The sequence below is a fragment of the Mangifera indica genome, chromosome 9 (assembly GCF_011075055.1).
Source record: "Mangifera indica cultivar Alphonso chromosome 9, CATAS_Mindica_2.1, whole genome shotgun sequence".
NCBI classification, from domain to species: Eukaryota; Viridiplantae; Streptophyta; class Magnoliopsida; order Sapindales; family Anacardiaceae; genus Mangifera; species Mangifera indica.
Genome location: NC_058145.1, coordinates 12690310 through 12716334, shown reverse-complemented (window position 1 = coordinate 12716334; position 26025 = coordinate 12690310). Strand labels below are relative to the sequence as shown.

The following is a 26025-nucleotide window of genomic DNA, read 5'->3' as shown; positions in this document are numbered from 1 at the left end:
CGCTTACCCATTTGCTTAAGATAAATATCAGGAGATATAATGTTATAAACTCAAGCATATTCCATTAGCCATTTAAGGCCCACAAGAAGAAAATGCATATCGACTGTACGGCGCCTGCAATCCCAGCTATCACATCATGCATCTTTTCATGCTAAAGAAATGCTGAACGGAACAAATTCATTTGGGATTTCAACAGGTGTACGGTAAAGATGTGCCACTCCTCAATTCAACCACCTTATAAATAAACGTGAAGGTCTTGCTGAAGAACGCGTCCCACACTGAATTCAGATACCATTTTAGTGTTTTAAACTCTTTTCAATCTATTAAACAAAATGTCTTGCTGTGGTGGAAACAGTGGCTGCGGCTCTTCCTGGAAGTGCGGCGGTAGCTGCAACGGGTATAATTTCATTTTCACTTCCTCTAGTGGTTCCAACTTAGAAAAAGTTTTTAAGAAATCTGTTCTCTCTCTCATGCATGCAGATGCGGCATGTTCCCTGAGTTGAGTTTCTCAGAGAAGGCACCAACCGCGGCCACTGTTGTTGGTGTTGCTCCTGTGAAGATGTATGGACCAGCTAATGCACATCACTTCATTTTTGCAAATGTTCATTGTAAAAATGTTAACTTGGATTTTCCTATGAAAATAATCCTGAATTGACTCGTATTGTAGGCACTTTGAGGGATCTGAGATGGGCTTTGGAGCAGAGAATGGTGGCTGCAGTTGTGATTGTGCAAAAAACGCCTGCAAATGTGGAAAGGGCTGCAGCTGCAACCCCTGAACATGTTAAAGATAAAACTCGGACATGAAAGAAAGAAACCAAAAGCAGCAATAATGTGAATAAAAATAATAAGTTTACCATAAATAAGTTGGCTTCTTGAATTTATCTTTTTAATTTTGTTAGGCCCCTGCAGGCATGCTTCATCAATTTTATTTGCAAAGAATTATGGTCAATCAGACGAACCCTCCAAAATTCAGAGAGTACTTTAGTCTAGAGTTAAATATCTGAGCTGTTAGCCTGTTTCCATGGTGGCATTCACTTTCTGCCTTCTCTCCAGGATCCAACTGATTAGGATAGCAACCATTCTGATTTCTCGGTTCCATTTGCCACAGAAAATAAGGATTTTGAAGTGAAATTATAAGATGTTTGAATGTTTTGATATCAGAATTTTGTATTCTGATGTATTATACGCACTCCTTTAGATTTGTGAGATGGAGATTTTCATTATGATCCCGGCAAAACAGTTAAACGATAATAAAAAGTAGAGATATATTGACCTTCCGGAGAGTGGTTACACAGAAGAGCCTGGTTGCTACAGCTAATCCTGGAAAGAATTGCAAGTAGACACGGCTCTCTTATTTATGGTAAACTTATTATTTTTATTCACATTATTGCTGCTTTTGGTTTCTTTCTGTCATGTCCGAGTTTTATCTTTAACATGTTCAGGGGTTGCAGTCTGCAACCCTTTCCACCTTTGCAGGCGCAACCGTTTCCACATTTGCAGGCGTTTTTTGCACAATCACAACTGCAGCCACCATTCTCGGCTCCAAAGCCCATCTCAGATCCCTCAAAGTGCCCAGATACATCTTGATGTGAAATCACTAAATGTCTCATTTTTCAACTTTGCAATATCAGTTTGATAAGGACTGTTAAGGAGTTATTGGTGAGTTTTCTGCAATTGTTTAACGATCATGCGTATCCTAGGTGGGAAATATCATTTCCTCTGGCAGGCATAGGCCTATAAATTGCAAATTACCCCTTAATAAGTGCAACGTCCAATAACCCATGTTTGATGAACAATTAGGGTTTGATCCAAACCGAATTGGTTTGGACTTAAAAGTCAATTCAGTTTGATTCAATTTGATTCAAATTGTTTACTCTACATATGAACTGAGTTCGAGTAAAAAGATTCAACCTATTTTAAAACCGAATCTAATTCAAATTATAAAGAGTTTAATTAAGTTTGACTCAAGAGTTAGATAGGTGGTTTAATTCGAATTATGTTAAACAATATCATTTTGTTAATGAGCCACACATTTAAACTACGAATTTAAACCACATATTTAAACTATAGATTTAAATTATAAATTTGAGTTAAATTCGAATCGAATTATTTTTATTTGAATCAAATTTGAATCATTTTTAATATTGACTCAATAAATTCAAACTAAATTCGAATCAAGCTACTTTTTATTAGAACTAAATCTGAACTAAAAGATGTTCACATGGGCTCCAAATGTATCCACCAATAGGAACAATGCGAATAGACATGCACCTATAAATTGCAACCCAAATGTATCCACCAATAGGAACAATGCGAATAGACATGCACCTATAAATTGCAACCGCTCCCTAGTTGATGCAACACATACCGATTATATCCTTGTTTGATAAACAGTAAAAATAAATATAATCTATTTGATAAACACTATTATAAAATATTATTTTTTATTTTTTAAAAATATTTAGACGATGAAATTATTATTATACTTTTAAAATATAAGTTTTTTTTAAATTTAAAATTCGATTTTGAGTTAAAAAAATATTATTTATGTTGTAAGGGTGGGGTAAGTCTTTAGGCCAAAACTTCAGGGGGAAAGTGAAATTCACTCGTCTTTTTATGATGAAATGCCCCTGACAAAATTTCCAAAATAAGCGATGAGGACCAAAGTCTAAGGCGTAAGGCCAACACTCAATGCACCGCAATAGCTCGATAGAATGTCTCATTGAAGCTCAAGTCTCCGTTCTTTATTTCTTCATGAGAGGGCGACTTTGAATATTTACAACGTTCAGGGTTTGAGAAATAACTAGTCAGCGACAAATGTGGATACAACGGGCAAAATCGCTTTGGCATCTAGAACCCATTAGACGATCTTCAAAACCGCCATGGCTCTCGGTGATGTTCCTTCCTTACTCAGATGCTCCCCACAAGAAGACCAAGGCGGCTCCTTTACAGGTTCCACTCTCAAATTCATTTGCTTTATTGATGTTGAGTCTAAGTTTAATTTTCTTTTTATTGGGATATTTTGGATTTCTTTGCAGGAAACCAGAATGAGGGACAAATGTACACTGTATTGCAAAGGAGGTGATGGTGGCAACGGCTGTTCAAGCTTCCGCCGAAGCCGCCATGATCGCCGTGGTAGACCTGATGGTGCGTTCCCTATCATAGCTTTATGCCAATAATCATCCTTCTATTGAACACTAAGTCATATTTTGATAGTTAAAAGAGTTAGATAGTGAAATTTGTGACTTTTTTTTAATACTGATACTACTTTTTCCCCTTTATATCCTTGATATTAATGTAGGTGGAAATGGTGGAAGAGGTGGTGATGTGATTCTTGAATGTTCTCCTTCAGTTTGGGACTTCAGCGGTTTGCAACATCATGTTGTATGTTACTCTTATCTTATCTTTTTTTTTTGGTTTTTGGTGAACATTACCGTAGCTTGATGGTCTGACATTCAACTGAGTGATACTAACGGTTTGCTTCAGAGAGCGGCTAGAGGAGGACATGGAACTGCAAAGAATAAGATAGGAACCCGCGGAGAAGAGAAGGTTTTTTTAAGGCTGTTTTGTTTAATTACTTGCAGGATTGAGTTATACTTAGTATTGTTAGGTCCTTTTACTAAATCAATTATGAAGTGGCTCATTAAGTGATAATTTCACTTGATAGGTTGTCCTAGTGCCGGTTGGCACTGTAATTCATCTTATTGAGGGTAAAATTCCAGCTGTGGTTGAAAACTGTTCAGAAACAAACTTGGATCCCTGGGACCTTCCAGGTACCCTTTATAGTGATCCGTCTGAATCTGATCAGCGGACAGCCATTAAGAATACAAATGTGCCAGAGGAAGTCAAGACTGTGTGCAGTTATGGTGATTCATCACCTCATAATGAAATAAAGTTGGAGGCAGTAACAAGCCTGCAGGACATCACTCTAACTGCGAGGGAAGATGAGGAACAAATACAATATAATGTTGCAGAATTAACCAAAAAAGGTCAGCAAATTCTCATTGCTCGGGGAGGAGAGGGTGGTTTGGGTAATGTGTGTTGTCCAAGTGTTTCAAATGATGATAAATCCTCCCTTAGTTCTGGGTTGCCTGGTTCAGAGGCAGTTGTTGTACTTGAACTCAAGAGCATTGCTGATGTGGGCTTTGTGGGGATGCCAAATGTTGGCAAAAGTACTCTTCTAGGGGCTATATCGAGGGCTAGGCCTGCAGTCGGCCATTATGCCTTCACAACTCTCAGACCTAATTTAGGAAATCTTAACTTTGATGACTTCTCAATTACAGTGGCTGACATTCCAGGACTCATAAGGGGTGCCCATCAGAATCGTGGACTTGGACATGCTTTTCTGCGGCATATAGAGCGTACAAAGGTTCTGGCTTATGTGGTGGACTTGGCTTCTGGGTTAGATGGTAGAAAGGGAATTCCACCATGGGAACAGCTAAGAGATTTAATTTTAGAGCTTGAGTATCATCAGGAGGGTTTATCTGATCGGCCGTCCTTTGTAGTAGCAAATAAAATTGATGAAGCAGGTGCTGAGAAAGTGTACGAAGAACTGGAAAGAAGAGTGCAGGGTGTGTCTATATATCCAGTGTGTGCTATCTTGGAGGAAGGAGTTTCAGAGCTGAAAGATGGTCTTAGGATGCTTGTGAATGGTGAAAAATTTGAGACACTCAGTTTAGAAAAAATTCATCTTGATTAAGTTGATAGGCATACCAAGTCTTATATTTGTATTCACCGGTTTCTTTGTCTAATACTTTCTTTTTGTAAACAGAAATGTTTTGACAACAGTTATACTTGCCACAGAGATGAAAATTTAGGTTGATGTTCAGTTTCTGAATTCTAATAGCATTTGGTTGTATTCAGCATATTGATGAGTTAGTTGTTAGTTTTTGAATCTGCTTTTGGTTTTTTTTCTTTTCTCTGTTCCTTGTAGTGTTGTGTGGTCAAGAATAAATATGTTTATCCTGCAATTGCAGAAAGAGTTAATAGGCAAGCAGAAGCATCATAAAGTGATTGAAGGACTTGCATCTAAAGTGCCCTCCATTCTGAACCATCGAATTTTACAATCTGAGCAGAGCCAGAAAGAAATACTACGTTTTGTGATTGATAATGTTACCAAAGCTTACCCGTTTGCTTAAGATAAATATCAAGAGAAATAATGTTAAAAACTCAAGCATATTCCATTATCAAGGGACACAGGCCATTTAAGGCCCACAACAAGAAAATGCATATCGACTGTGAGGCGCCAGCAATCCCAGCTATCACATCATGCTTCTTTTTATGCTAAAGAAATGCTGAACGGAACAAATTCATTTGGGATTTCAACAGGTGTGCAGTAAAGATGTGCCACTCCTCAATTCAACCACCTTATAAATAGGGGTGGAGGTCTTGCTGAAGAACTCGTCCCACACTGAATTCAAGTTCCAGTTTAGTGTTTTAAACTCCTCCTATTAAACAGAATGTCTTGCTGTGGTGGAAACTGTGGCTGTGGCTCTTCCTGCAAGTGCGGCGGTAGCTGCAACGGGTATAATTTCATTTTCACCTCCTCTAGTGGTTCAAAGTTTGTAAAAATTTTAAGAAATTTGTTTTCTCTCTCATGCATGCAGATGCGGCATGTACCCTGACTTGAGTTTCTCAGAGAAGGCACCAACGGCGGCCACTGTTGTTGGTGTTGCTCCTGTAAAGATGTATGGACCAGCTAGTGCACATCATTTCGTTTTTGCAAATTTTCATTGTAAAAATGTTAACTTGGATTTTCATATGAAAATAATCCTGAATTGACTCGTATTGTAGGCACTTTGAGGGATCTGAGATGAGCTTTGGAGCAGAGAATGGTGGCTGCAGTTGTGCAAATAACGCCTGCAAATGTGGAAACGGCTGCAGCTGCAACCCCTGCACATGTTAAAGATAAAACTTGGACATGGCAGAAAGAAACCAAAAGCAGCCTTGATCTGAATAGAAATAATAAGTTTACTATAAATAAGAGAGCCGTGTCTACTTGCAATTCTTTCCAGGATTAGCTGTAGCTACCAGACTCTTCTGTGTAACCACTCTCCGGAAGATCAATATATCTCTACATTTTATCATCATTTAACTCTTTTGACGGGGTCATAATGAAAATCTCCATCTCACAAACCTAAAGGAGTGCGTATAATACAGCAGAATGCAAAATTCTGATATCAAAACATTCAAACATCATATAATTTCACTTCAAAATCCTTATTTTCTGTGGCAAATGGAACCCGGAAATCAGAATGGTTGCTAACCTAATCAATTGGATCCTGGATAGAAGGCAGGAAGTGAATGCCACCATGGAAACAGGCTAACAGCTCAGAGATTTAACTTTAGACTAAAGTACTCTCTGAATTCTGGAGGGTTCGTCTGATTGACCATTAACTCTTAGAGATTGATTGAGAGAGAAAAGGAAAAGCCTGTAGTCTATCCATGATAAGCTTGAATGGTACATGTGATTTTAGAAAGTGGATTACAATAAGGAATACAAATCTTGCAAGGAGAAGTTTTCATTATTGCTTTTCACTTTAACCAAACACTTCTGTGTATGGTAAGTTATTTTTTTTTTCAAATAATTGAGACCTTCGTATTATTAAACGGATAATTTTGAAATACAATGATTAGACTCATAATTATTAAATTAGTTGATTAGATAAGTTAATATTTAACAAGTATAACAAAGCTCGAACCCAAACTTTCTTTCTAAAAATTATAACACTTTACTAGTTTTATTAACGTTTAGAATCACATATCTTCCTTTTTACATTATATAAAATAAGAATAAAAAGTCTATTAAAATAAATATATTTTTTATTTTGAATGCTTTAAAACCCGGGTTTATATTATTACTTACCATTTTCAGTAAAATTACAGGTTTTGGCCAATTTTTGTTTACATTAAGACTAAAGCTGGACATCTACAAAGTTGTTTCAGTTCCAAGTAATTCTGGGGTCATTGATTCCGTCAGATACATCTTGATGTGAAATCACAAAATGTCTCATTTTTCAACTTTGCAATATCAGTTTGATGAGGCCCGTTAAGGAGTTAGTGGTGAGTCTTCTGCAAATGTTTAACGATCATACATTCCTGCAACTATAGCAACTTTTAATTTCTTTGTGTTGAGCCTAGCGTGACTTGAATAAAAACATCAATTAAGATTGGACTTGAATTGAATTAAGTTTGATCTCTCTTTAAGCTTGAACTCGATTCAATTTGAATAAAAGCATGACCGAGCTCGTCATACTCATCTGAAAGTTGTTCGAGTTAAAGTTAAGTTTGAGTTTGATCAAAGTTTTGAGCTCAATTTATTATTAAAATGATATTGTTTTAATATGTATTAATTAAAATGACATTATTTTGATGTGTATTAATTAAAATAACATTATTTTAAATTTTTTAGACTCATAAGTTTGACAAACCGAATACCCATAAAAGTAAGACTAAGAAATATTTGACTCTTAAATTCAAATTTAAACTCAAATTTATTTAAATTAAATTCATTTTAAACACATTTAAATCAAATTGAAAAAATAAATTCGATTCAAATATAACCCTCACACCAATATTAACTAATTCTCCAGGTATTTTCCTTTTTATTTTGACGTCCACACAAGGCAGTGTCAGGTTTCTACTTTCGACAGCTTGCACTTTGGGTGATTGAGCTTTTTCCTCTCACAACAAAGCCAACCATCAACATATTGGATTTGAAATGATTTGAGGGGTATTTTGCCAAGCCACCATTAATTTTTCAAATGAAATGATGGTACTGATATTCGAAAAGATAATATCAATAATCCAGAAACAAATGATAAAGGAAAATGGGTTCTACTTTACCAAAAACAAAAGAGAAAGAAAGAGAAGAGATGGAGAATATTAATGAGTAAAGCAAATTCCACCATCAGGGGACGCAAGCCATTCGAGGCCCACATATTTGAAAGAAACAGAGATAGTTATCACTCGCCTGCCTTGCCATCAAATCATGTTTACTTGAAGAGAGGCAGAGCAGGACCGATTACAGTTGACGACTGAGCTCATAAAGACACGTCGTTTCATTTTCCTGTACAGTGAAAGTGGAGAGAATTAAAATTTTTAACCGTTGTAAAGTGAGTTTTTGTCCATAATAAATTAATATGTTATATTAAAATTAAAATTTTAAATTATTTATTTTAAAAATTATAAAATTAATTATTAAACTTAAAATTTGTTATGTTTGATATAATTAATTTGATCTTAAATTAATTATCCAATTTAAATAAAATTTTAATTAAAAAAATTATCTTTAAATATACATAAAATTAATATAATAAAAAAAAAACAATTATTCATACATTGGAAAATGCACTCATTCTACTGCATACATTGCTAAGTGCACACATTCCCATGCTTCTAAGGACTCTGACATTGTTTGATTCCGTCGGTCTGTGGATAGTCAAAGTCAAAGACAGTAGACGGCGTTACCTAGGGTGGGCAAAATTCAAGACGCACCTGATATAAGGCTCTGCCAAACGGTCGGTAAAAATCAACCCCAATTCATATCTCTTCGAGTTAACTCAAGTCGCCAGTTCAGTCTTTGCAAATCTTCTCTTTTTCACTGAGAAAATGTCTTCAGGCTGGAATTGTGGCTCTAACTGCTCCTGTGGAATGTACACATATTTTGAGTTAACTTTCTTCAGTAAAATTTTTGTGAGTATAATTCAATTTAACTTGACAGCCACCGATAACTTCATCGTTGGGGTTGCTCCTGTGATTATGTATGAAAAAATTATCCCAATGGTAAACGATTCGCTGGAAAAGTTGAAAGCTTTGATTAATTTTCATGAAAATGACCTGATCGTGAGATTGACTGATGTGATCCTGAAAATGATCTGATCTGATCGTGGAAGAGAAACATGAACATGCCCAGATAAAGCAGAAATTTTTGTTGCGCTCTGCTTACTTCTTGCTGACAGTGATACGTTAGTTGAAATTTTTATTTTAAAGCAGAAATTTTTGTGGCGCTCTGCTTAGTTCTTGTTGACGGTGAGAGATGAGTTGAAATTTTTATTAAGGTTACTGTTTTATGATAAAATAATATATATAATTCTGTATATAAATAATAATATTTTATTATAAATACATATTATTTTTTAAATAATATTATATATATCACTTTCAATATATTCATATAATAAATATTATTTTATTTTTATTTAAAATTATTTAATTATATAATAATATATATAATATATAATCATTAATACACTAAAAATAAATACTTATAATTTTATTATTTTTATTTGGGACGGCGTGTGGGGAGTCTTATGACTAGTAACGTGCCCATCAAGACGCAAGAGATATAAGATTGTGCCAAGTGGACGGTCAAGATCAATCCCTTTTCTTATCTCCTGCATTATAAATGCTAGTCAAGGTCCCTGCTTTGCAACTCATCCCATACACCGAGTCTTAGAGTGGGCTCAAATTTCCAGTTTAGTCTTTGCAGATCTTCTCTTTTTCACAAAGAAAATGTCTTGCTGTGGTGGAAATTGTGGCTGTGGCTCCGGCTGCAGTTGCGGCAGCGGCTGCACCGGGTATATAATATCCAATATATTGCCAGTTTCACTTTCTCTTGTTGCGAATTTAGTTTAATTTCACTTTCTGATCTTTGTCTTTCACCTGCATGCAGATGTGGCATGTATCCTGACTTGTCTTTCTCGGAGAGGACAACCACCGAGACCCTCATCGTCGGGGTTGCTCCGGTGAAGACGTATGTAAAAAATCATACAAAGTAAATTCATTTAACAAGTTTCAAACTTCAGTTCTTTCGATGATAATGATCTGGAATTCGACTGATGTTTAGGTACTCTGAAGGATCTGAGGTGAACTATGGAGCAGAGAACTGCGGCTGCGGTGCTAACTGCAACTGCAATCCCTGCAAATGCGGGAAGTGAAATTTGGACCTACCCAGATAAAGCAGCTATAACTATGTTATCTTATCTTAAATAAGAAGAACACTTAGGTATCTTTTCTGTAAATAAGAAAGTCAAGGCTAATTCAACAAAGCCTCTCTTGGATTTTGTTGAAACTCCTTGGCTAGTCAGTGTCTTTGTAAGGTTTGAGTTACCGCTGCTTTCTTATGGGACTGTAATGTGTTTGTGTTTCTGAAATGATTGGCTAAAATCTGTGAAATGAAATCAAGAGTACGATCTCCTTTCAATTATGGTTGTATTTGTACTACTGCTGTAATTTTGTTTGAGTTGTGCTGTTCTGATAATTGAAGCTTGGTGGGTCTGAAAACCCTTGCTTACCTAATCTTATCTTATTCGGAAATGTGCAATTTTTGTTTTCAAAGTAAATAAATATCAATAAAATATTATATATATATATTCTCTATTTTCTCATAACGTATTTACACAGATTACTTTCAGTATATTACTGCAGAACTGTCCTTCTCAGCAAATAAATGGGCTCTGATTTATCTGCAGGCACAAGTCCCTAGATGATAATACCAGGAACAGAATCACACACGACATCGAATAGAGTGAAGGCCCTGAATCACAGGCCTACAGTTTACACACAGTGAAGGATGGAAGTCACAACGAAGGGGTTTTATGTTATAGAGAGTATCAGTGTAAATGAGATTCTTTGTTTAAAAGGAAAAAAAGAAAAAAGTGAGACGACTTATTCTCATCGAAGATGGTTGTATTCTCAAGTTTTTTTAAAATTTTTTTTTTATTCATATATAAATTAGTTAAGATTTATTTTATTTATAATATTAAAATAAATTAAAAATTATTATTTTTACTTAGATTTTAAAAGATAATAAGTTTTTATTATGTCAAATTTCAAAAATTAATATTTTAAAGGTTATTATTTAATCTTAAACGTCATCAGTAGACAGCTTTTCTCTCCTAACATTTTTTTTCTCTTTAATAGTCTCTATTCTCTTATTTCTTCTTTTGACTTTTGATCCAAATTGAAACGGTAAAAATAATTTTATTTTTGATTTAGAAAGATAATTGTCTTTTCATAAAAGGTTAAGACAAAGAGTTTTGTTTATTAGTTTGAAACGATGTCAGGGAAGAGAGATTATCAAAGGAAAAAAAAATTAAAACAAAGATGTTAAAGATTGAAAATTTAACTTAGAAAAGAGAAATATTGTTACTTTTTAAGATTTAAGAAAAATATGATAAAATTTTAAAAATAAATAAAAAAGTTACAAAATTAAAATATGAAAATATGAGAAAACAGTCATCTTTGGAGGGGCATAACTCCTTTGGAAAAAAAAAAAATTACAGATTTGACTAATTTAAGGCTGGTGTCTTTTGGTATTAGATTTTTTTTATGGAATTGTGTAGAAGAATGTTGACAAAATAAGTTTCCATGGTTAATAATTCTATGGGTGTGAGTTCTTCTAGGAGCCCTGGTGGGCAGTAATTAGGTGTCGTTTCATTTTAGCCTCCGGGCTCCAGCGACTGACACTGAGCTTTCCATCCACCAATCCAGTTGATTGTGTTTCATTATTATCTTGAATATTTTAATATTATTTTATTTTAAATTTTAAATTATTTAATTATATAATTATGTATTATTTATATATTTAAATTACATAAAAAAATGTATTTATTCTTTCTGATATTACAAGTTTTTAAACTTAGAAAAATTATTTGTTTTACTTACCTTCTTTTCCTGTGTCCAGCTAATTTGACTAATTGAAATAAAGTTCATTTTTTAACTGACAAAAATAGAGAAAGCATGCGAACCCTTGCCCTTTTGGGCCAACGAAGATTCATTCAGGCAATACATCGAACAGTTTCGATCACATCTTCGTTTTACAACCAACCCACAACAAGTTTCAATTTTTATTGCACCCAACCAGCCAATGACGTCCCGGAGGAAAGTTATCCGGAAAAGCAAGAACAACCCAAGTGCTTGTCTTTAAGAATTGAGAGGCTACCAAGAGGCGAACCAGTTGGCTCCGCATTTCAAAGCTGGATGGGTGAGGGTTTTCCCATACACAGAGGGGATATTTTTCACGCTATTAATCGTCTCAGAAAGCTTAAATTGAACAAACGGGCTCTTGAGGTAATCTGTTTGATTCAGCTTTGCCTGCTTATGTAAATGTTTGTGTGGAAACTTATGATGCAATGAACATGTTTGTTTTAATGTTTCATTGAATTCTTTTAAGTGCATAGACAAGTTACGTGGATTATTTATTTTCAAAATCTGTTGCAAAACTGTATGTAAAGTGTTTTATTACTTGGACAGGTGATGGAATGGGTGATCAGAGAGAGACCCTATAGGCCCAAAGAATTAGATTACTCTTATCTGTTGGAATTCACAATTAAACTTCATGGGATATCACAGGGTGAGAAGCTCTTTTGTTGTGTCCCGTCGGATTTTCAGAATGAGTTACTTTATAACAATCTGGTTATTTCGTGCTTGGACAAAGGCGTGATAAAGCTGTCCCTTGCATACATGAAGAAAATGAGAGAATTGGGTCATTCCATATCATATTTAGTCTTCAACCGTCTTATAATCCTCCATTCATCTCCAGGCCGGAGGAAAACCATCCCAAAAATTCTCACGCAAATGAAGGCTGATAAGGTGTCACCTCATGTGTCCACCTACAACATTCTAATGAAAATTGAAGCTAATGACCATAATATTGAAGGGTTGATGAAGGCCTTTGGTGATATGAAGCGGCAAAAGGTTGAACCAAGCGAAATATCTTATTGCATATTGGCTACTGCACATGCAGTAGCAAGGTTGTACACTGTGGCTGAAGCCTATATTGAAGCAGTGGAGAAGTCTATGACAGGAAATAATTGGTCAACTCTAGATGTTCTAATCATATTGTATGGATATTTGGGGAAAAGAGAGGATCTAGAAAGAATTTGGGGCATCGTGGGAGAACTCCCTAATGTTTGGACTAAAAGTTACATATTGGCGATTGAATCATTTGGTAGAATGGCACAACTAGATCGGGCTGAAGAGCTTTGGTTAGAAATGAAGACAGTGAAGAAGTTGAAAGCGACTGAGCAGTTCAATTCAATGATATCTGTATATTGCAAACATGGGTTAATTGATAAAGCCTATGGGCTTCTCAAGGAAATGGAGTTGACTGGTTGCAAGCCAAATTCCATAACTTATCGACATCTTGCTTTGGGTTGCTTCAAAGCTGATGAATTTAACAAAGGGATGAATGCTCTAGGATTGGGAATGGAATTGACAACAAGCAAAAAGGTCAGAAACTCAACTCCATGGTTGGAGACTACTCTTTCAATAATTGAGATTTTTGCAGAGAGAGGTGACTTAGGGAATGCTGAGAAGTTATTTGATGAACTTAAGAAAGCTAATTATACGAGGTATACTTTTGTGTACAATACTTTGATCAAGGCCTATGTGAAGGCCAAAATTTATGACCCGAATATTTTGAGAAGGATGATTCTAGGAGGGGCGATGCCTGATGCTGAAACCTACAGCTTATTGAAACTTGCTGAACAATTTCAAAGCAGAGGATAAACTTATATGATCGATGAACTTTATTTATTCTTTTTAACTGATTCTTCTTGTAGAATTATCAAAAATTTCGTGATATATTATGTTGTTGTAATTGAAGAAAACGTGATAAACAAGATGGCCGAAGTTTTGGTAGCATTACCCGGTTAAATATTGGGAAAGAAAGTCTTTAATTTTTTTTTGAATGTATATCTGCTTCTTAGTAAGATGCATTGCCGCCCATCAGAGCAGACTTGTGAGAGTAAATCAGGTTAAAATTCGTTGCCAGATAGTTTTGAGTATATGACAATCAATTAAACTTTTGGATTTTCTAAGAAGTCAGCCAGGCAGAGGGATAGTGAAGAACACGAGCTTTAAAACACTTCAATTGGAAAACTTGTTTTGAGGAGGGTATATAGGCCTTCTCACTTTTTGATTGTTATGTCTCTTACAAAGAGATGAGAGAAGCATTGCATAAAATCACTGCTTAAGATATGCAGAGGTACGAAAAATTTCAGTTCCCTTGTTTAGGTGAGGAACTGTGCAGCCTTTGCAATGGCTCCTTCTGTCATGGCATGTATCACAGCCTCTGCTGTTGCTCGTTGATGGCAATGGCTCCCCTTCACGACAAAACCCAGCTATTGAAATGGACAATATTTCCATTGTATTCACAACTTTAGTATCACCAATTGTTGTGCTGTTTCAAGTTTATAAGTATGAGCTCTAATTTGATTTAAAATAATCCTTCTACTCCCTTTTTTTTTCCTTTTATAGTTATTTTCTATTACTACAACATCAACAAGTATTCTAAATTGTGTTAAATTTGAGAAAGGCTTAAGGTGTGCTGTCTGTATCTTTATGGTTTTGTTGCATCTTCGGTGATCTGTCATGATTATGTAAAAACAAATTAAGTGGGGGGAAATATTACCTTAAACAAAGGGATCAATCACACCTCAAAGTTTTCTAATTTGTTCTTTGTCTTATAATTATTTTTCAAACAGTTTTAAGGTAATATTTACAATGGCATCTACCAAATTAGACTTCACTTACATTCAAATTATCAACCCAAAAGTCTATAAACTGGAGGGTTTTGATGGAACAAATTTCATTCACTGGAAAGATAAGATTACTTGTATCCTCACTAGTTAAGCATGTTTTATGCGTCGGATTCAAAGGTCACGGATCTGCCTGCACCAAATGATAATGATACTAATGAAGTAAGGGTTGCTCACAAAGAAAGAGAAGAAATTTGAAATGCACTTGAAGCTAAAATGTGCTTCAAAGAAAGAAGGTATTAATAGATTTATATGCATGAAATATTTGGCATTCCAAATGGTTGATAATAAGTCTGCAGATGAATCAAATTGATGAATTGCAGGTTCTGGTTTCAAAGCTCAAGGATATGAAAGTGGAAGTATTTGAAGCATTACAAGCTGTTGTTGTAATTGTAAAATTACCACTAACTTAAAATGGGTACAAGAAGAAATTACTGCATACTACTAAAGATTTGTTGTCTAATCAACTCTTAAAGTATATTGGAGGATTAATTTTTGCCAAAGATTTCTCTTTGATTATTGTGACAAGTCAGTATTATCAATTACTTCATCAATTAAGTCAAAGACTTCTCTTTGATTCTTGTTATAAGTTAACAATATCAATCATTTTATCAATTAAGTCAAAAATTTCTCTTTGATCCTTGTGACAAATCAACACAATCAATTACTCCATCGATCAAGTCAAAGATTTCATTTTAATTCTTGTAATACGTTAAAATCATTCATTATTTCAATCAAATCATAATTTTCTTTTAAGAAATTTTTTATATCTTTGTCTTAATTCTTATAAAATGGTTGTTGATAGACTTATTATATATACAGGACAACTAAATAAAATTGAATCATTTAAAGATACACAACATGCATATGAATAAATCAGTCATTGTTTCTTTAAATTCTGTTAACACTACGATTAAATCTATAAATGTTATCTTTGAGGAAAATAGATTTAAAAATAGTTCAAAAATTAAAAATTGTGTTTCATAAAATAAACTAACAAAAGTTGGTATAGATAAAGGTAAAGAAGTTTAGTGTAATCAGTTTAGACTCGAGATATTCCTTATTATAAAGAAGTGTTAAAACTTTTTGAAAAAAAAAATTACCGCCTTTGACAATGTGAAATGCATCCTCTTCGACCGGAAAATTTTAAACAAAAATTGATTTAAAAGCTACAATGAAGATGAAAAGAAAATGACAAGAAATGGTAGAAAGCAACTAACGGATTATACTTCCAGTCTTCAAGAAACCATCGAAGGAGCCGTTGGAAGAGAATGTTCTTGGCAGGCTACCCCTTTTGAAAACTGATTTGAATTAAGAGGTCTTAATCAACAATGGACTTGTTATATAAAGTGAACTTGGCATTGGAAGAGACATGAATTAGGGTTTTCGGTATATGACTGTGGATGGATCTAGGAGAGATTTTAGGGATAGTTGTTTGCATTTTTCACATTTTCTTCTTTATTTTGAGCATTGATTTTGCTTCGTACTCTTGATCATATTCATACATGCAATTCTGGTTTTATAATATATATATATTTTTTAAGATTGGTTAAAAATATCATGACTAAAAATAAAATAAAACAAGGCCCATAATTGATTTAGATGAAATGCTAAAATTTCAAATTCCGTGATTAGGCCCAAGTTCATGGGCCTGTATTATGGCCAACAGGCTTGGCCTTTTAATGGAAGAAGAATATACGACGACGTTTTCATGAGTTAAGTATTAAGAACTACACTTTCAGTAAACCCTACTTCTAGTAAACAAGAGCTACAAGAAGAGAGGTCAGAGGTGATTAGCAGAGCAGAGGACACAGGATCCAGTATGGACAGGAACATGTTAGCAGGACTTGAAGGTCTTCCTGAGCAGGACAAGGCCCGAATGACTGCCATGATTGATCACCTTCAATTACGTGACAGGTTTTTACATCTTTGTCCTCGTAGATTCAGTTATTTCGAATTTCCTGCTTTTTGATCATCAATTTCAGATCCAACTTCTATTAACTTTCAATTAGGATGCTTCCCTTTATTTAACGTCTTCTTAATTATGCTTTTTTTTTTAATAAGTTTATATTGATTTTCATTTGCATAGATGGTAGATCTTTAGGATGTTTAATTGAAGTAAAAATATTAACGTTATGAATGCAGATACTAAGTTGATTTCTGTTAAGTTTTATTTCAAGCTGAGGTGCCCATGAGCTTAGCTTAAGATAATGTCATGTTGTAATTTTTTGTTCGTTTAAGAGCTGAATTGTTTCTGAACGATTTATTTTACTTGCTGCTTTCTTGTTTCTATTTTCCTTTAGGTTTGTTGAAGCAATTTAATGTTGTGTTTTCTTTGCTTGCGTATTGTTAAGCTCAATGTATCTGTTGTGGTTTCTTGTTTGAGGATTTGGACATTATTATGCAAAGTGATTATGCCTCCCTTTTTAATGGCTTCGCTCCTTAATGATAGTTACATGATTGGTTTTAACATCTGTGATATTTATTACGTGAAGCAAGAAGTAGTTCTCCTTAAAACTAATGCAGCATTTGTTATGCGGTACTTGGACGTTTTGGGAACAAAATTTGCATAATTGTAATTTTTCCTCCTTTAAAGTGGTTTATTTTTTCAAATTTCTGTGAGGAAAAGCTTCACTCCTTAATGATAGTTACCCGATTGATTTCAACATCTGTGACATTTGTTAAGTGAAGCGAGAAGTAGTTCTCCTTAAAACCAATGCAGCATTTGTTATGCGGTATTTGGACGTTTTGGGAACAAAATTTGCATTATTGTAATTTTTTTTTCCTCCTAAAAGTTGTTTCTTATTTCAAATTTCTGTGAGGAAAAAAAGCTTCACTCTTTAATGATGATTACACGATTGGTTTTAACATCTGTGACATTTGTTAAGTGAAGCGAGAAGTAGCTCTCCATAAAACCAATGCAGCATTTTGTTATGCTGTTTTTGGACGTTTTGGGAACAAAATTTGCATTATTGTAATTTTCTTCTTGTATATGGGGTTTCTTATTTCAATTTTCTGTGCAGGAAAGCTTCACTCCTTAATGATAGTTACACAATTGGTTTTAACATCTGTGACATTTATAAGTGAAGCAAGGAGTAGTTCTCCATAAACCCAATGCAGCATTTGTTATGCAGTATCTGGACGTTTTGGGAACAAATTTTGCTTTATTGTAATTTTTTTCTCCTTCAAATGATTTCTTATTTCACATTTCTGTGAGGAAAAGCTTCACTCCTTAATGATAGTTACATGATTGGTTTTAACATCTGTGATATTTATTAACTGAAGCAAGAAGTAGCTCTCCTCAAAACCAACGCAGCATTTGTTATGGTATTGGACCTTTTGGGAAGAAAACTTGCATTATTTTAATTTTTTTTTCTCCTTTAGGTTGTTTCATATTCAAATTTCTGTGAGGAAAAAGATGGTCACGTGATGATTATTCTTCCTAAAATCACTTAATAAACTATTAACCAAAACTACAGAGACTCCTTCATATGCATTGCTCGCCTGTAGGCAAGGCCACTTTGTTGGGATTCTACATTTTCTGTTTTAATTGCTTTGTTTCTCTTCTTACTTCTGTCACGCTTGCTTTCATGTTTTTGCCCTCTGCAAGTGTTCTAGTGATATGAATTATTTCACAAGCATCTAAATTTGTTTCCTTGATGCTAGCCTGTTGAAAATTATTTGGGTCAAGTATCCTCATTTTTTGCATCCATGATTTGGAACTGCAGTTTAAGGATGTACAATTCCCTTGTGGAGAGATGCTTCAATGACTGTGTGGATAACTTCACACGCAAAAATTTACAGAAGCAAGAGGAGACCTGCGTCATGCGATGTGCTGAGAAGTTTTTGAAGCATTCAATGCGTGTTGGCATGAGGTTTGCGGAGCTTAACTCACAAGCACCCACAGAAGAATAGAGTACGCAGAAAAAACCATATATGGGGTCAAGAAATCATTTTGTTTATTCCTGTATTGTTATTTTTCTGCATCTTCCTCTAAAGGAAAACACCCCCCAAGTTTGCAGCGGGATGGATGATCTTCATTGTTTTGTGAAGAAGAATTGCAATTAGTTTATCCTCAGTAGAAATGAATAATTGAATTGATATACATGTATTACTGGTTACTGGCTCACCGCCGGAGGAATAGAATCATTGAAATCGAAAACTGTTATAATGATTCATTTTAATACCACTTTATCATAAATGAGTGGACTGAAACAAGTGCAATGCCATGCCGTGGCACATGCCAGCGCCAGCGTCAGCACTAGCAACTTTTTCAACCATGGAACAAGAAAGGAAGCCTCCAGGGTTCAGACCCCTAAATTCAAACGTTGCACGGGGGCATTCATGCTCTGCTAGTAAAGAGGAACAGCACAAAGTTTCGTATGGCAAAATGTCTGGATATCAGACCCGAATTCAAGATATATACTAATGCCGGATCTAGCAGAAAATACAAAGAGACAAGGAAAGAACGTTACAGGAGCTAAACTTGGAACATCAACCCATAAGAAAGACACAAAGCAAGACACCACCGCCACATTTCTCTGTGTACTACTTATATTTTCCTCTTTTCAAGGAATAAAGCCTAAATTGAAGCACACAAATCCACAGGAACTTTATTTATTTATTTTTTTTAAGTTTGCCTAATATGATAGTTCCATCACTTATATGTAAGAGTCTTGGGGAAAATCATTGCAATCCACTTTTCTACCTGTCTGCAAAGCCAACAAAAATTAACTACAAGTAAACGACTTGAGAGAATTCTCCAAAGCTGAGATGATGCAATCATGGATAATATTTACAAGAGTTTCCTAGATGCAACTAAAAATTATTCAGGAATCAACAACAAATTTACCAAGGATAGAAGAGGTAAGAGATAAACAAATAGTGTAATGCATTTGTTTACAGGTACATAAAATTTAAAATTTTTATTACAGAATAACTTGCACAAAAATGATTATCTTGTTTTACAAGTGTGATTACTGTCATCTAGATAGCACCAACAAATTTTAAGCGATATGATGGCATTTTCAAGACTAGGAAATTAGTGCAAAAACAACCAGCCTACCATCTAGATCACCGTTTAAAAATATCAGGAGCATAATGAATGATAATCAATGTAAAGTAATGTCAATTTATTTGAGTTTCAATATATACTAATGCAGAAGAAAGGAGAAAACAAAAGCTATACATTTACTTAATACTGTCATGCCAAGTGAGAACTTTGACAGAAGATAATAGAAAACAAAACAAGAACCAAAAACTGTGAGCATAGCCCAAAATTAAAAGGAAAACAGAAAACCTAGATGTAAATATTAGTATTTAGCAAGTAAAATGATTTTCAAAACCACCATAAACCATACATGTTTCACGTGCAAATTTGAATAAAGCACACATTCACATTTCATTCTCAAAATAACTTTGGTTAAAAAAAGCATCATCACATTCAAGCCTCTAATCAAAGCCCAGAAAAGTAAATCCAAATAATTTAAATAACAGTATGTATTATCAAAAACAAACATATTGCAACATAGCACATGATCAACGAGAATGTAAATGGAACTTTGAAGATAAGTGGCATCCTACCTTTCTAAGAATGCCTCTATTCATCCTTTTCACGATGGTGTTTCCTGCTCTTCTTCTTAGACCTCTTTGTGCGCTTTCCACGGGAATAATCTGAAACACTTTCATCAGAATCAGATGGCAATCTGGACTTTCTGCCCTTCCTTTCATATCGTCCACTAGAATCTTCTGACACATCTGAAATAGAATCATCTGAATGTATATGACTTCTCCTCTTTTCCTTCCTACTTTTCCTCCTACGGTATCGATGCTTGTCCTCTTCGTCCAATGACCAAACTCTCTTCTTCCTCTTTTCCCTCCTCCTTTTCCTTCTACCATTGTCCTCCTCCTCTGAGTCACTATTTTCCCTCTTCCCACTCCTCCTCTTCTTGGACCTCCCTCTCTTCCTCTTTCCTGAATCAGAACCGGAGTCAGTTCCATCTTCATCTGAAACATCGGTTTTTTTCTTCCTGGATGATCTGCCTCTGTTACTAACTTTCTTCCCATTTCTCTCTGCAATAATCCTCTCAATCTCAGAATCTGCATCTGAATCTGAGCTGTCGCTTTCCTCTTCCTCTTCTTCCTCACTTTCCACCTCATTTTCAACCTTTCCCTTCCCATTCAACTTCCCCACTTTCCCCTTCAGTTTATCCAACTCAGACAAAACTGCAGCCTGAACTTCCGGATTTTTTTCCTTATTCTCATCCTTAACACTCAAGAAATTTCTACACTGAAAAGTTAAGTGCCCAACACGACCACACTTCTTGCAAGCACCACGGGCCTCATCAGCATTGGCATTAGTTATGCGGGCAAGAGCTAAAAGGCCTTGGTAGCTATTGTATGGATTCTCAGCATCAGGTTCGTTATTTGATGATTCAGGCTGTGAGTTCTTAGAGTCATCTTTGTTGGGTGCATATGGATCATACCCAATTGCACTCTGCCATATACCATGAGTTTGCAGGGCTGCACTGCTATGGACCCTATTATTAGCTGGCATGCGAACTCGTCCAGCAGTGGCCGGCATCTTGAAGATATATTGATATCAAAATCTGAATAGAGAAAAATTAATAAACATATTAGGATTTTATAATAATTACTCAATTTTAAAAATCTACATATAACTCAAGTTCTCGAGTTAGGGCTTCACCTAGAAATCAATTTGATTTCAAATTTCAGGTCAACAAATAATGAACAGACTAGAATTAAATCAGATATCTCTCGTTCAATGTAATAAAATTCATCCGAAAAACTAGAGTAAATTTCAGAAACATAAAAGAATGAAGGGTCTCAACTTAATTAAATAAGAAGCATTTATATGAAGACGAACTTACCTGTGAGCCGATAGATTCAAAAACCCTAAAAGAATAACTACAGAGTTTTGAATTCAAAAAGTAATTATATTTTTCCGATGTAGCAATTATATAAGAAAAAAAAAAGTCGGCGGAGCCAGGCCACAACGATACGGTTGGATTAAAGAATTTCAAAAACGGCAGCGTGTGTATAGGATTTGAACAGAATAATATAATTCTTTTTTCTCAAGAGCTACTTAGATTTATCAAACTTTGAAAATAACAGCAGATAAAGTGGGGAATAGGGGAAGATTGTCGCAAATTGGAAAACCTAATTTGAATTTGAAAGAGACGAATTAACCTAAGGTTGTGGCCAAGGAAGAAGAAATTCAGACAGAATTAAAAAAAAAAACCTGTCAACGGCGGGGACGGTGTTGACGCGGAGGATCTGGAAGAAGACTGGAGAGGAACAGAACGGTGTCGCTTAGTCTTGGGTAATCAGAAATGACCTCCGGTTTTCAGTGCGAGCGGCAGTGAGTACCGTTAGTTTTGACGTTCTTTCGAATATTTATTTTTGTTGAAAAGGAATATTATTTTAAAATAATATTTACATATTACTATTGACACACCTTTCCCTTGCCAAAACAATATTTACATATTGCTATTGACACACCTTTCCCTTACACGAAGCATAAATTGGTATTTATTAATGTGGTCTGTACATTTACACAGAAAGTACATCGAATTAGTAAAATTCGGATATCAAAATAAGAAAGGTTTTTTTGTTTTTTTAAGTGGATGAGTCACGAATTATGCTTTAACTATTATACTACGCCGTGAGTAATCTTTCAAACCATATATACCTGGTTTGTCCGTTTCCCAAAAGGAAATCGGACTTAAGTTCATATTCCGATTTCCAAATCAGACTTATCTGGGCGGAGTAAGTTTGTTTCCTGTTCAACTAAGTATTCTTTTATTCGTATGAGGAAGAAGATGAAGCCTTGAGAAGTCAGTAAAACGTAATATAAGCTTTCTGCTTCGACTCCTAACTCAAGCTCGAACCATGCCTTTTCCTCCCCCTCTTCCTCCTCCCTCGTTGCAGGACATGTTTCCCATTTACGTCGTCCTGTCAATATTATGGTTGGTGTTAGTGATTTTTCCGGTGTTGTGTTATAGATACTGCTGCTTAGTTTCTACGTCACAAGATATCGAACAAGGAACCCCCACAAATATTTCAGCGGAAGATGAGCGACAGGTGAAGGAACAGACAATTGGGGAAGTTTTGTGGGCAAGTAGTTTAAGAGGTAAAGATGTGATAAAAAATTGGAGCGAGTGTGTGATATGCTTGGAGGAGTTCGAGGAAGGAGACAAGTGCGGTGCTCTTTCAGAATGTAAACATATTTACCACAAAGCTTGCATCAATAAGTGGCTGATCCGGGAAGCACACTGCCCGGTTTGTCGTTCTTCGGTTTCAATAACACTGTAAAAGTAGATAGAAATAATGTACTGATATGCCGACATTTTTTGTTTTTTTAAAGATATTGCAATATTTTGTGTGAGATTGTTATTGGGCAAAGTCAAGCAATACAGAAGCCCTTATGGATTTATATCAGCTTAACATTAGTAATGAAACAAGATAAAAGATTAAAAGCCACCTATGATCCATGTATGCCCCCGTATAAACATTAATTATGCCCATAATTATAATAATAATAATAATAATTGTATGCAGTTTTTGCATCTAATTTTTCATTTACTTTCACAGTACATGTATTACGATGATAAAAAAGTGTGAGGTTAGAACTCTTTTTAACTTTTTCAGTAACCACTTTTGTTCAAATACTAATTTCAAGCATAATATTTGAAGTAATTTAATTCACCAACCAATGGCATCACATGAGGCCGTCTTAGCTCAGCGGTAGAGCGCGTGGCTTTTAACCACGTGGTCGTGGGTTCGATCCCCACAGACGGCGTATTTTTGTACTTTTTGTGTAATTATAATTATGACACAAAACAATGGGCCAATAATGATCATCATCCTAAGTAGTCCTGACAGCACAGAATCTTTTCCTGTTTCCTGCCACCGACGCTAGGGATGATTTATGATGTACTTTGATTCCTGGAAGTGAGGACTCTGGTGTGGCCGAAATCACAGTTGTAATCATCTTGTCCATTGGCCTCATAGTATGCATTCGTGGCATATGATGCAGGTGACCTGCCTGTATAGGCCTGCAGTCCAATTCGGTAGCCCTGCAGCTGCGCAGCAGTGGCGTCTGCTTTCGGTATGCACCATTTCGTGGCCGTTGATTGGAGGAGGAAAATTAGTTCTAAGTGATTTAACTTTGTATGTACTTAGTGAATTACATTTTCCGATCTGGCTAAAACACACTTTTCCATTTGAGTATAAATCAAACGCCACTCTTACATTGTATCACTATATTATTGTTTATTATACCTTCTCAATTTTTGTTATTTTCTTCTCTTTCTTCATCTCTTTTTTTATTCTATGCTCTCTACGTGGGCTCAGAATTGTTCGAAGCGAGCCAGGATCAGTTTTAGCGACTATCCAACGTTCTCCCTCATTGCCATCACCGTCACCACCGAATAACCACTTAAAATTGACCCAGACCCAATTTAATTTTGTTTAAGAACCCCTTAGAGCAATTGACCCAACGGATCCATCAGTGCATTCGTTAATAGTTCTATATCCTATTTCAACACTAGAGATCCATTGCCAGCTGCTCACTCCTCCCTCTCTCTTCCTCCACAGGACCATAGCCACCGCTTGACACCACCGTCACTACAACTGCAGCAGCTCAATAACCAATAGAAACCCCAATTTCTCGGCCTCTAAGCCAATTTTTAATTCTTTCAATTTGAAGTTAACCCCTAGTATAATTCCAAGCAGTAACATGTTTACAGGGAAAAAAAAAACTCTGACACAAAACCTGTTTAGGAGATCCGTGAGGATTTAATTCTGTCAAATACAAAATTGTCATAATTCTTAAAGGGCTGTCGTTGAGGTCTCACTCAACCGCTTGATTGGAATTCAAAGCAATTGTGTTCTGTCCACTCTGAGTCCGTACTGAGGTTCCCATTGCTTCCATATAGAGGACTGGTTGAGTGAGCAACCCATACAACATTATTGAGGTCATCTATTTCCAAGTAACAGTGAGCATCATTTAAGGGGTTGAAAAGCTTTGAATGAATCGCCTTCCGTGGCTTGAGTGGCAAGAAAGAAAGACTTTGTATATAAGAGGGTATGGTCCAAGTCTCTCGGGTTACTTTTTAAAAAAATAAAATCTGCACCCTAACTCCATGTGTATGAACAGAATCAGATGGCGCTTTGTTGAAACATGGCAAAATGAAGATGGAAACTGTAGTGTTCAAAATGCTATTTACAGACCCAATGAAACACGATTCAAACACTCAAAACTTGTTTTCGCTCTGGATTCCCGTTGGTGAATAGTTCAATTGCAAAAGCAAACAATGTTATTTACAGACTACTGACATACCTGTTTGTGTTTACCGCGTAAAATGCCCACATCGTAAACAGGACTAAAATCGGGCCTGAACAACCCGAATTTCTGCTCCGAGATAGACGGTTTCAGATTCTCATTGAACAAAGCGAAAATGTAAACCTCAAAAATCCGATTAGGCATCAGAGGCGTCCCTTTTCCGGAGTTCACGTGCTTCACAAGATTCCCATTATACAACAGCGCGTTCTGTAAATTCGAATCCGGTTGGTTCGGGTCACCTGCCGACGGCCAACCAGTCTCCCCCACAACAATATCTACATTACCATAACCGACTTTCTTCATTGCCGAGTAAACAGCGTCAAGCTGCGCATCAAACATGTTTGTGTAATATTTCCCCGTCGCCGGGTCAAAAACGCCGGCGTTTGGCTTAAACAACGCGTAGTTTAGCGTCTGTGGCCTAAAACCAAAATACGGGTAAGGGTTAACCATAAACGGCGATTTAGTTCGATTATGAAACTTGAGTATCTTAGCGATTACAGCTTCATCGTAACCCCTTCGAAATCTTCCCACACTTGGCGGCTCAGAAGCCGATAGAATAACCAACGAATGAGGTGTAGTCACTTTGATACTACTCAGCTTCGCCAGATTAAGAGCTGATTTTAGAGCTCTCATGCAAGGCAAAAGATGAGCGATTAGGTTTTTATCTGAAGTGGCCAAGACTTCGTTACCGGCGCTTATGTATCTGATGATTGTTTGAGGGCGATGTGGCAGAATGTTTCTTGCGATCCAGGACTGCGCGGCCGGCAGTTTGGCGAGAGCAGGGATGTCGCCGTTACCGATGGTAACAGTGACGGAAATGTTAGTGTTGCCGAAGGCGCCTAGGAAATCGGGATTTGCATCGAAGAGTTTGACACGGTTAATGGTGGTATGAGTTTTAAGGAAGTTGGCGACTTGACGAGGCGGTGGGAGGTTATTGGCAATGGCTCCGTAGTTGACGCCGATGGAGCAACTGGAAAAGGCGGTGCCGCAGTGGAAGGTGAGGTAGCTAGAAATAAGTAAGAAAAGAAATTGAGAGAGCTTAGTTAGAGTAGTCATGGTTGAGTTGAGAAGCGCGGAGTTGGTTTTGAACTGTGTAAATGTTGGAGTTAACTGGAT

General features: G+C 35.8%; 7 protein-coding genes and 1 non-coding gene across 12 annotated transcripts; 6 read left to right on the top strand and 2 right to left on the bottom strand.

Moving 5' to 3' along the window:
• The first annotated feature begins 245 nt into the window (after positions 1-245).
• On the top strand, positions 246-1878 carry LOC123224803 (metallothionein-like protein type 2). The gene is made up of 3 exons (XM_044648528.1): positions 246-397; positions 481-561; positions 1632-1878. Exons 1-3 carry the CDS (start codon positions 333-335, stop codon positions 1738-1740), a joined length of 255 nt encoding a protein of 84 aa, XP_044504463.1. The 5' UTR covers positions 246-332; the 3' UTR covers positions 1741-1878.
• Positions 776-6089, top strand: LOC123224802 (probable GTP-binding protein OBGM, mitochondrial). 3 transcript variants are annotated; one of them, XM_044648527.1, is made up of 8 exons: positions 776-1360; positions 1452-1659; positions 2790-2952; positions 3039-3147; positions 3302-3384; positions 3487-3549; positions 3668-5524; positions 5794-6089. In XM_044648527.1, the coding sequence occupies exons 3-7, from the start codon at positions 2818-2820 to the stop codon at positions 4697-4699; spliced, it is 1422 nt and encodes a 473-aa protein (XP_044504462.1). In that variant the 5' UTR covers positions 776-1360; positions 1452-1659; positions 2790-2817; the 3' UTR covers positions 4700-5524; positions 5794-6089. The 3 variants fall into 3 exon arrangements, with proteins under 3 accessions (XP_044504462.1, XP_044504461.1, XP_044504460.1); XM_044648526.1 differs by having other exon boundaries at positions 2558-2952; XM_044648525.1 differs by lacking the exons at positions 776-1360; positions 1452-1659 and having other exon boundaries at positions 2629-2952; positions 3668-5237; positions 5329-5524.
• A 3326-nt stretch (positions 6090-9415) lies between these two features.
• LOC123224804 (metallothionein-like protein type 2) lies at positions 9416-10299 on the top strand. The gene is made up of 3 exons (XM_044648529.1): positions 9416-9578; positions 9674-9754; positions 9848-10299. The coding sequence occupies exons 1-3, from the start codon at positions 9514-9516 to the stop codon at positions 9936-9938; spliced, it is 237 nt and encodes a 78-aa protein (XP_044504464.1). The 5' UTR covers positions 9416-9513; the 3' UTR covers positions 9939-10299.
• A 1379-nt stretch (positions 10300-11678) lies between these two features.
• On the top strand, positions 11679-13647 carry LOC123224941 (pentatricopeptide repeat-containing protein At1g07590, mitochondrial). The gene is made up of 2 exons (XM_044648732.1): positions 11679-12072; positions 12256-13647. Exons 1-2 carry the CDS (start codon positions 11743-11745, stop codon positions 13510-13512), a joined length of 1587 nt encoding a protein of 528 aa, XP_044504667.1. The 5' UTR covers positions 11679-11742; the 3' UTR covers positions 13513-13647.
• Positions 13648-16281: 2634 nt separating this feature from the next.
• LOC123225693 (mitochondrial import inner membrane translocase subunit TIM9) lies at positions 16282-18648 on the top strand. The gene is made up of 2 exons (XM_044649805.1): positions 16282-16460; positions 18272-18648. The coding sequence occupies exons 1-2, from the start codon at positions 16366-16368 to the stop codon at positions 18456-18458; spliced, it is 282 nt and encodes a 93-aa protein (XP_044505740.1). The 5' UTR covers positions 16282-16365; the 3' UTR covers positions 18459-18648.
• Positions 18649-18924: 276 nt separating this feature from the next.
• LOC123225692 (CAX-interacting protein 4-like) lies at positions 18925-21986 on the bottom strand. 3 transcript variants are annotated; one of them, XM_044649804.1, is made up of 3 exons: positions 21805-21986; positions 20127-21151; positions 18925-18980 (listed from the first exon to the last, which is right to left on the bottom strand). In XM_044649804.1, the coding sequence occupies exon 2, from the start codon at positions 21124-21126 to the stop codon at positions 20143-20145; it is 984 nt and encodes a 327-aa protein (XP_044505739.1). In that variant the 5' UTR covers positions 21127-21151; positions 21805-21986; the 3' UTR covers positions 18925-18980; positions 20127-20142. The 3 variants fall into 3 exon arrangements, with proteins under 3 accessions (XP_044505739.1, XP_044505736.1, XP_044505738.1); XM_044649801.1 differs by having other exon boundaries at positions 18925-19255; positions 21805-21977; XM_044649803.1 differs by lacking the exon at positions 18925-18980 and having other exon boundaries at positions 19968-21151; positions 21805-21985.
• A 1306-nt stretch (positions 21987-23292) lies between these two features.
• Positions 23293-23364, top strand: TRNAK-UUU. Its single transcript has one exon. It is a non-coding gene; the product is annotated as a tRNA-Lys (tRNA).
• A 62-nt stretch (positions 23365-23426) lies between these two features.
• LOC123226283 (glucan endo-1,3-beta-glucosidase-like) lies at positions 23427-25965 on the bottom strand. Its single transcript, XM_044650804.1, has 4 exons — positions 24907-25965; positions 24427-24546; positions 23909-24002; positions 23427-23718 (listed from the first exon to the last, which is right to left on the bottom strand). The coding sequence occupies exons 1-4, from the start codon at positions 25963-25965 to the stop codon at positions 23492-23494; spliced, it is 1500 nt and encodes a 499-aa protein (XP_044506739.1). The 3' UTR covers positions 23427-23491.
• Positions 25966-26025: the final 60 nt, after the last annotated feature.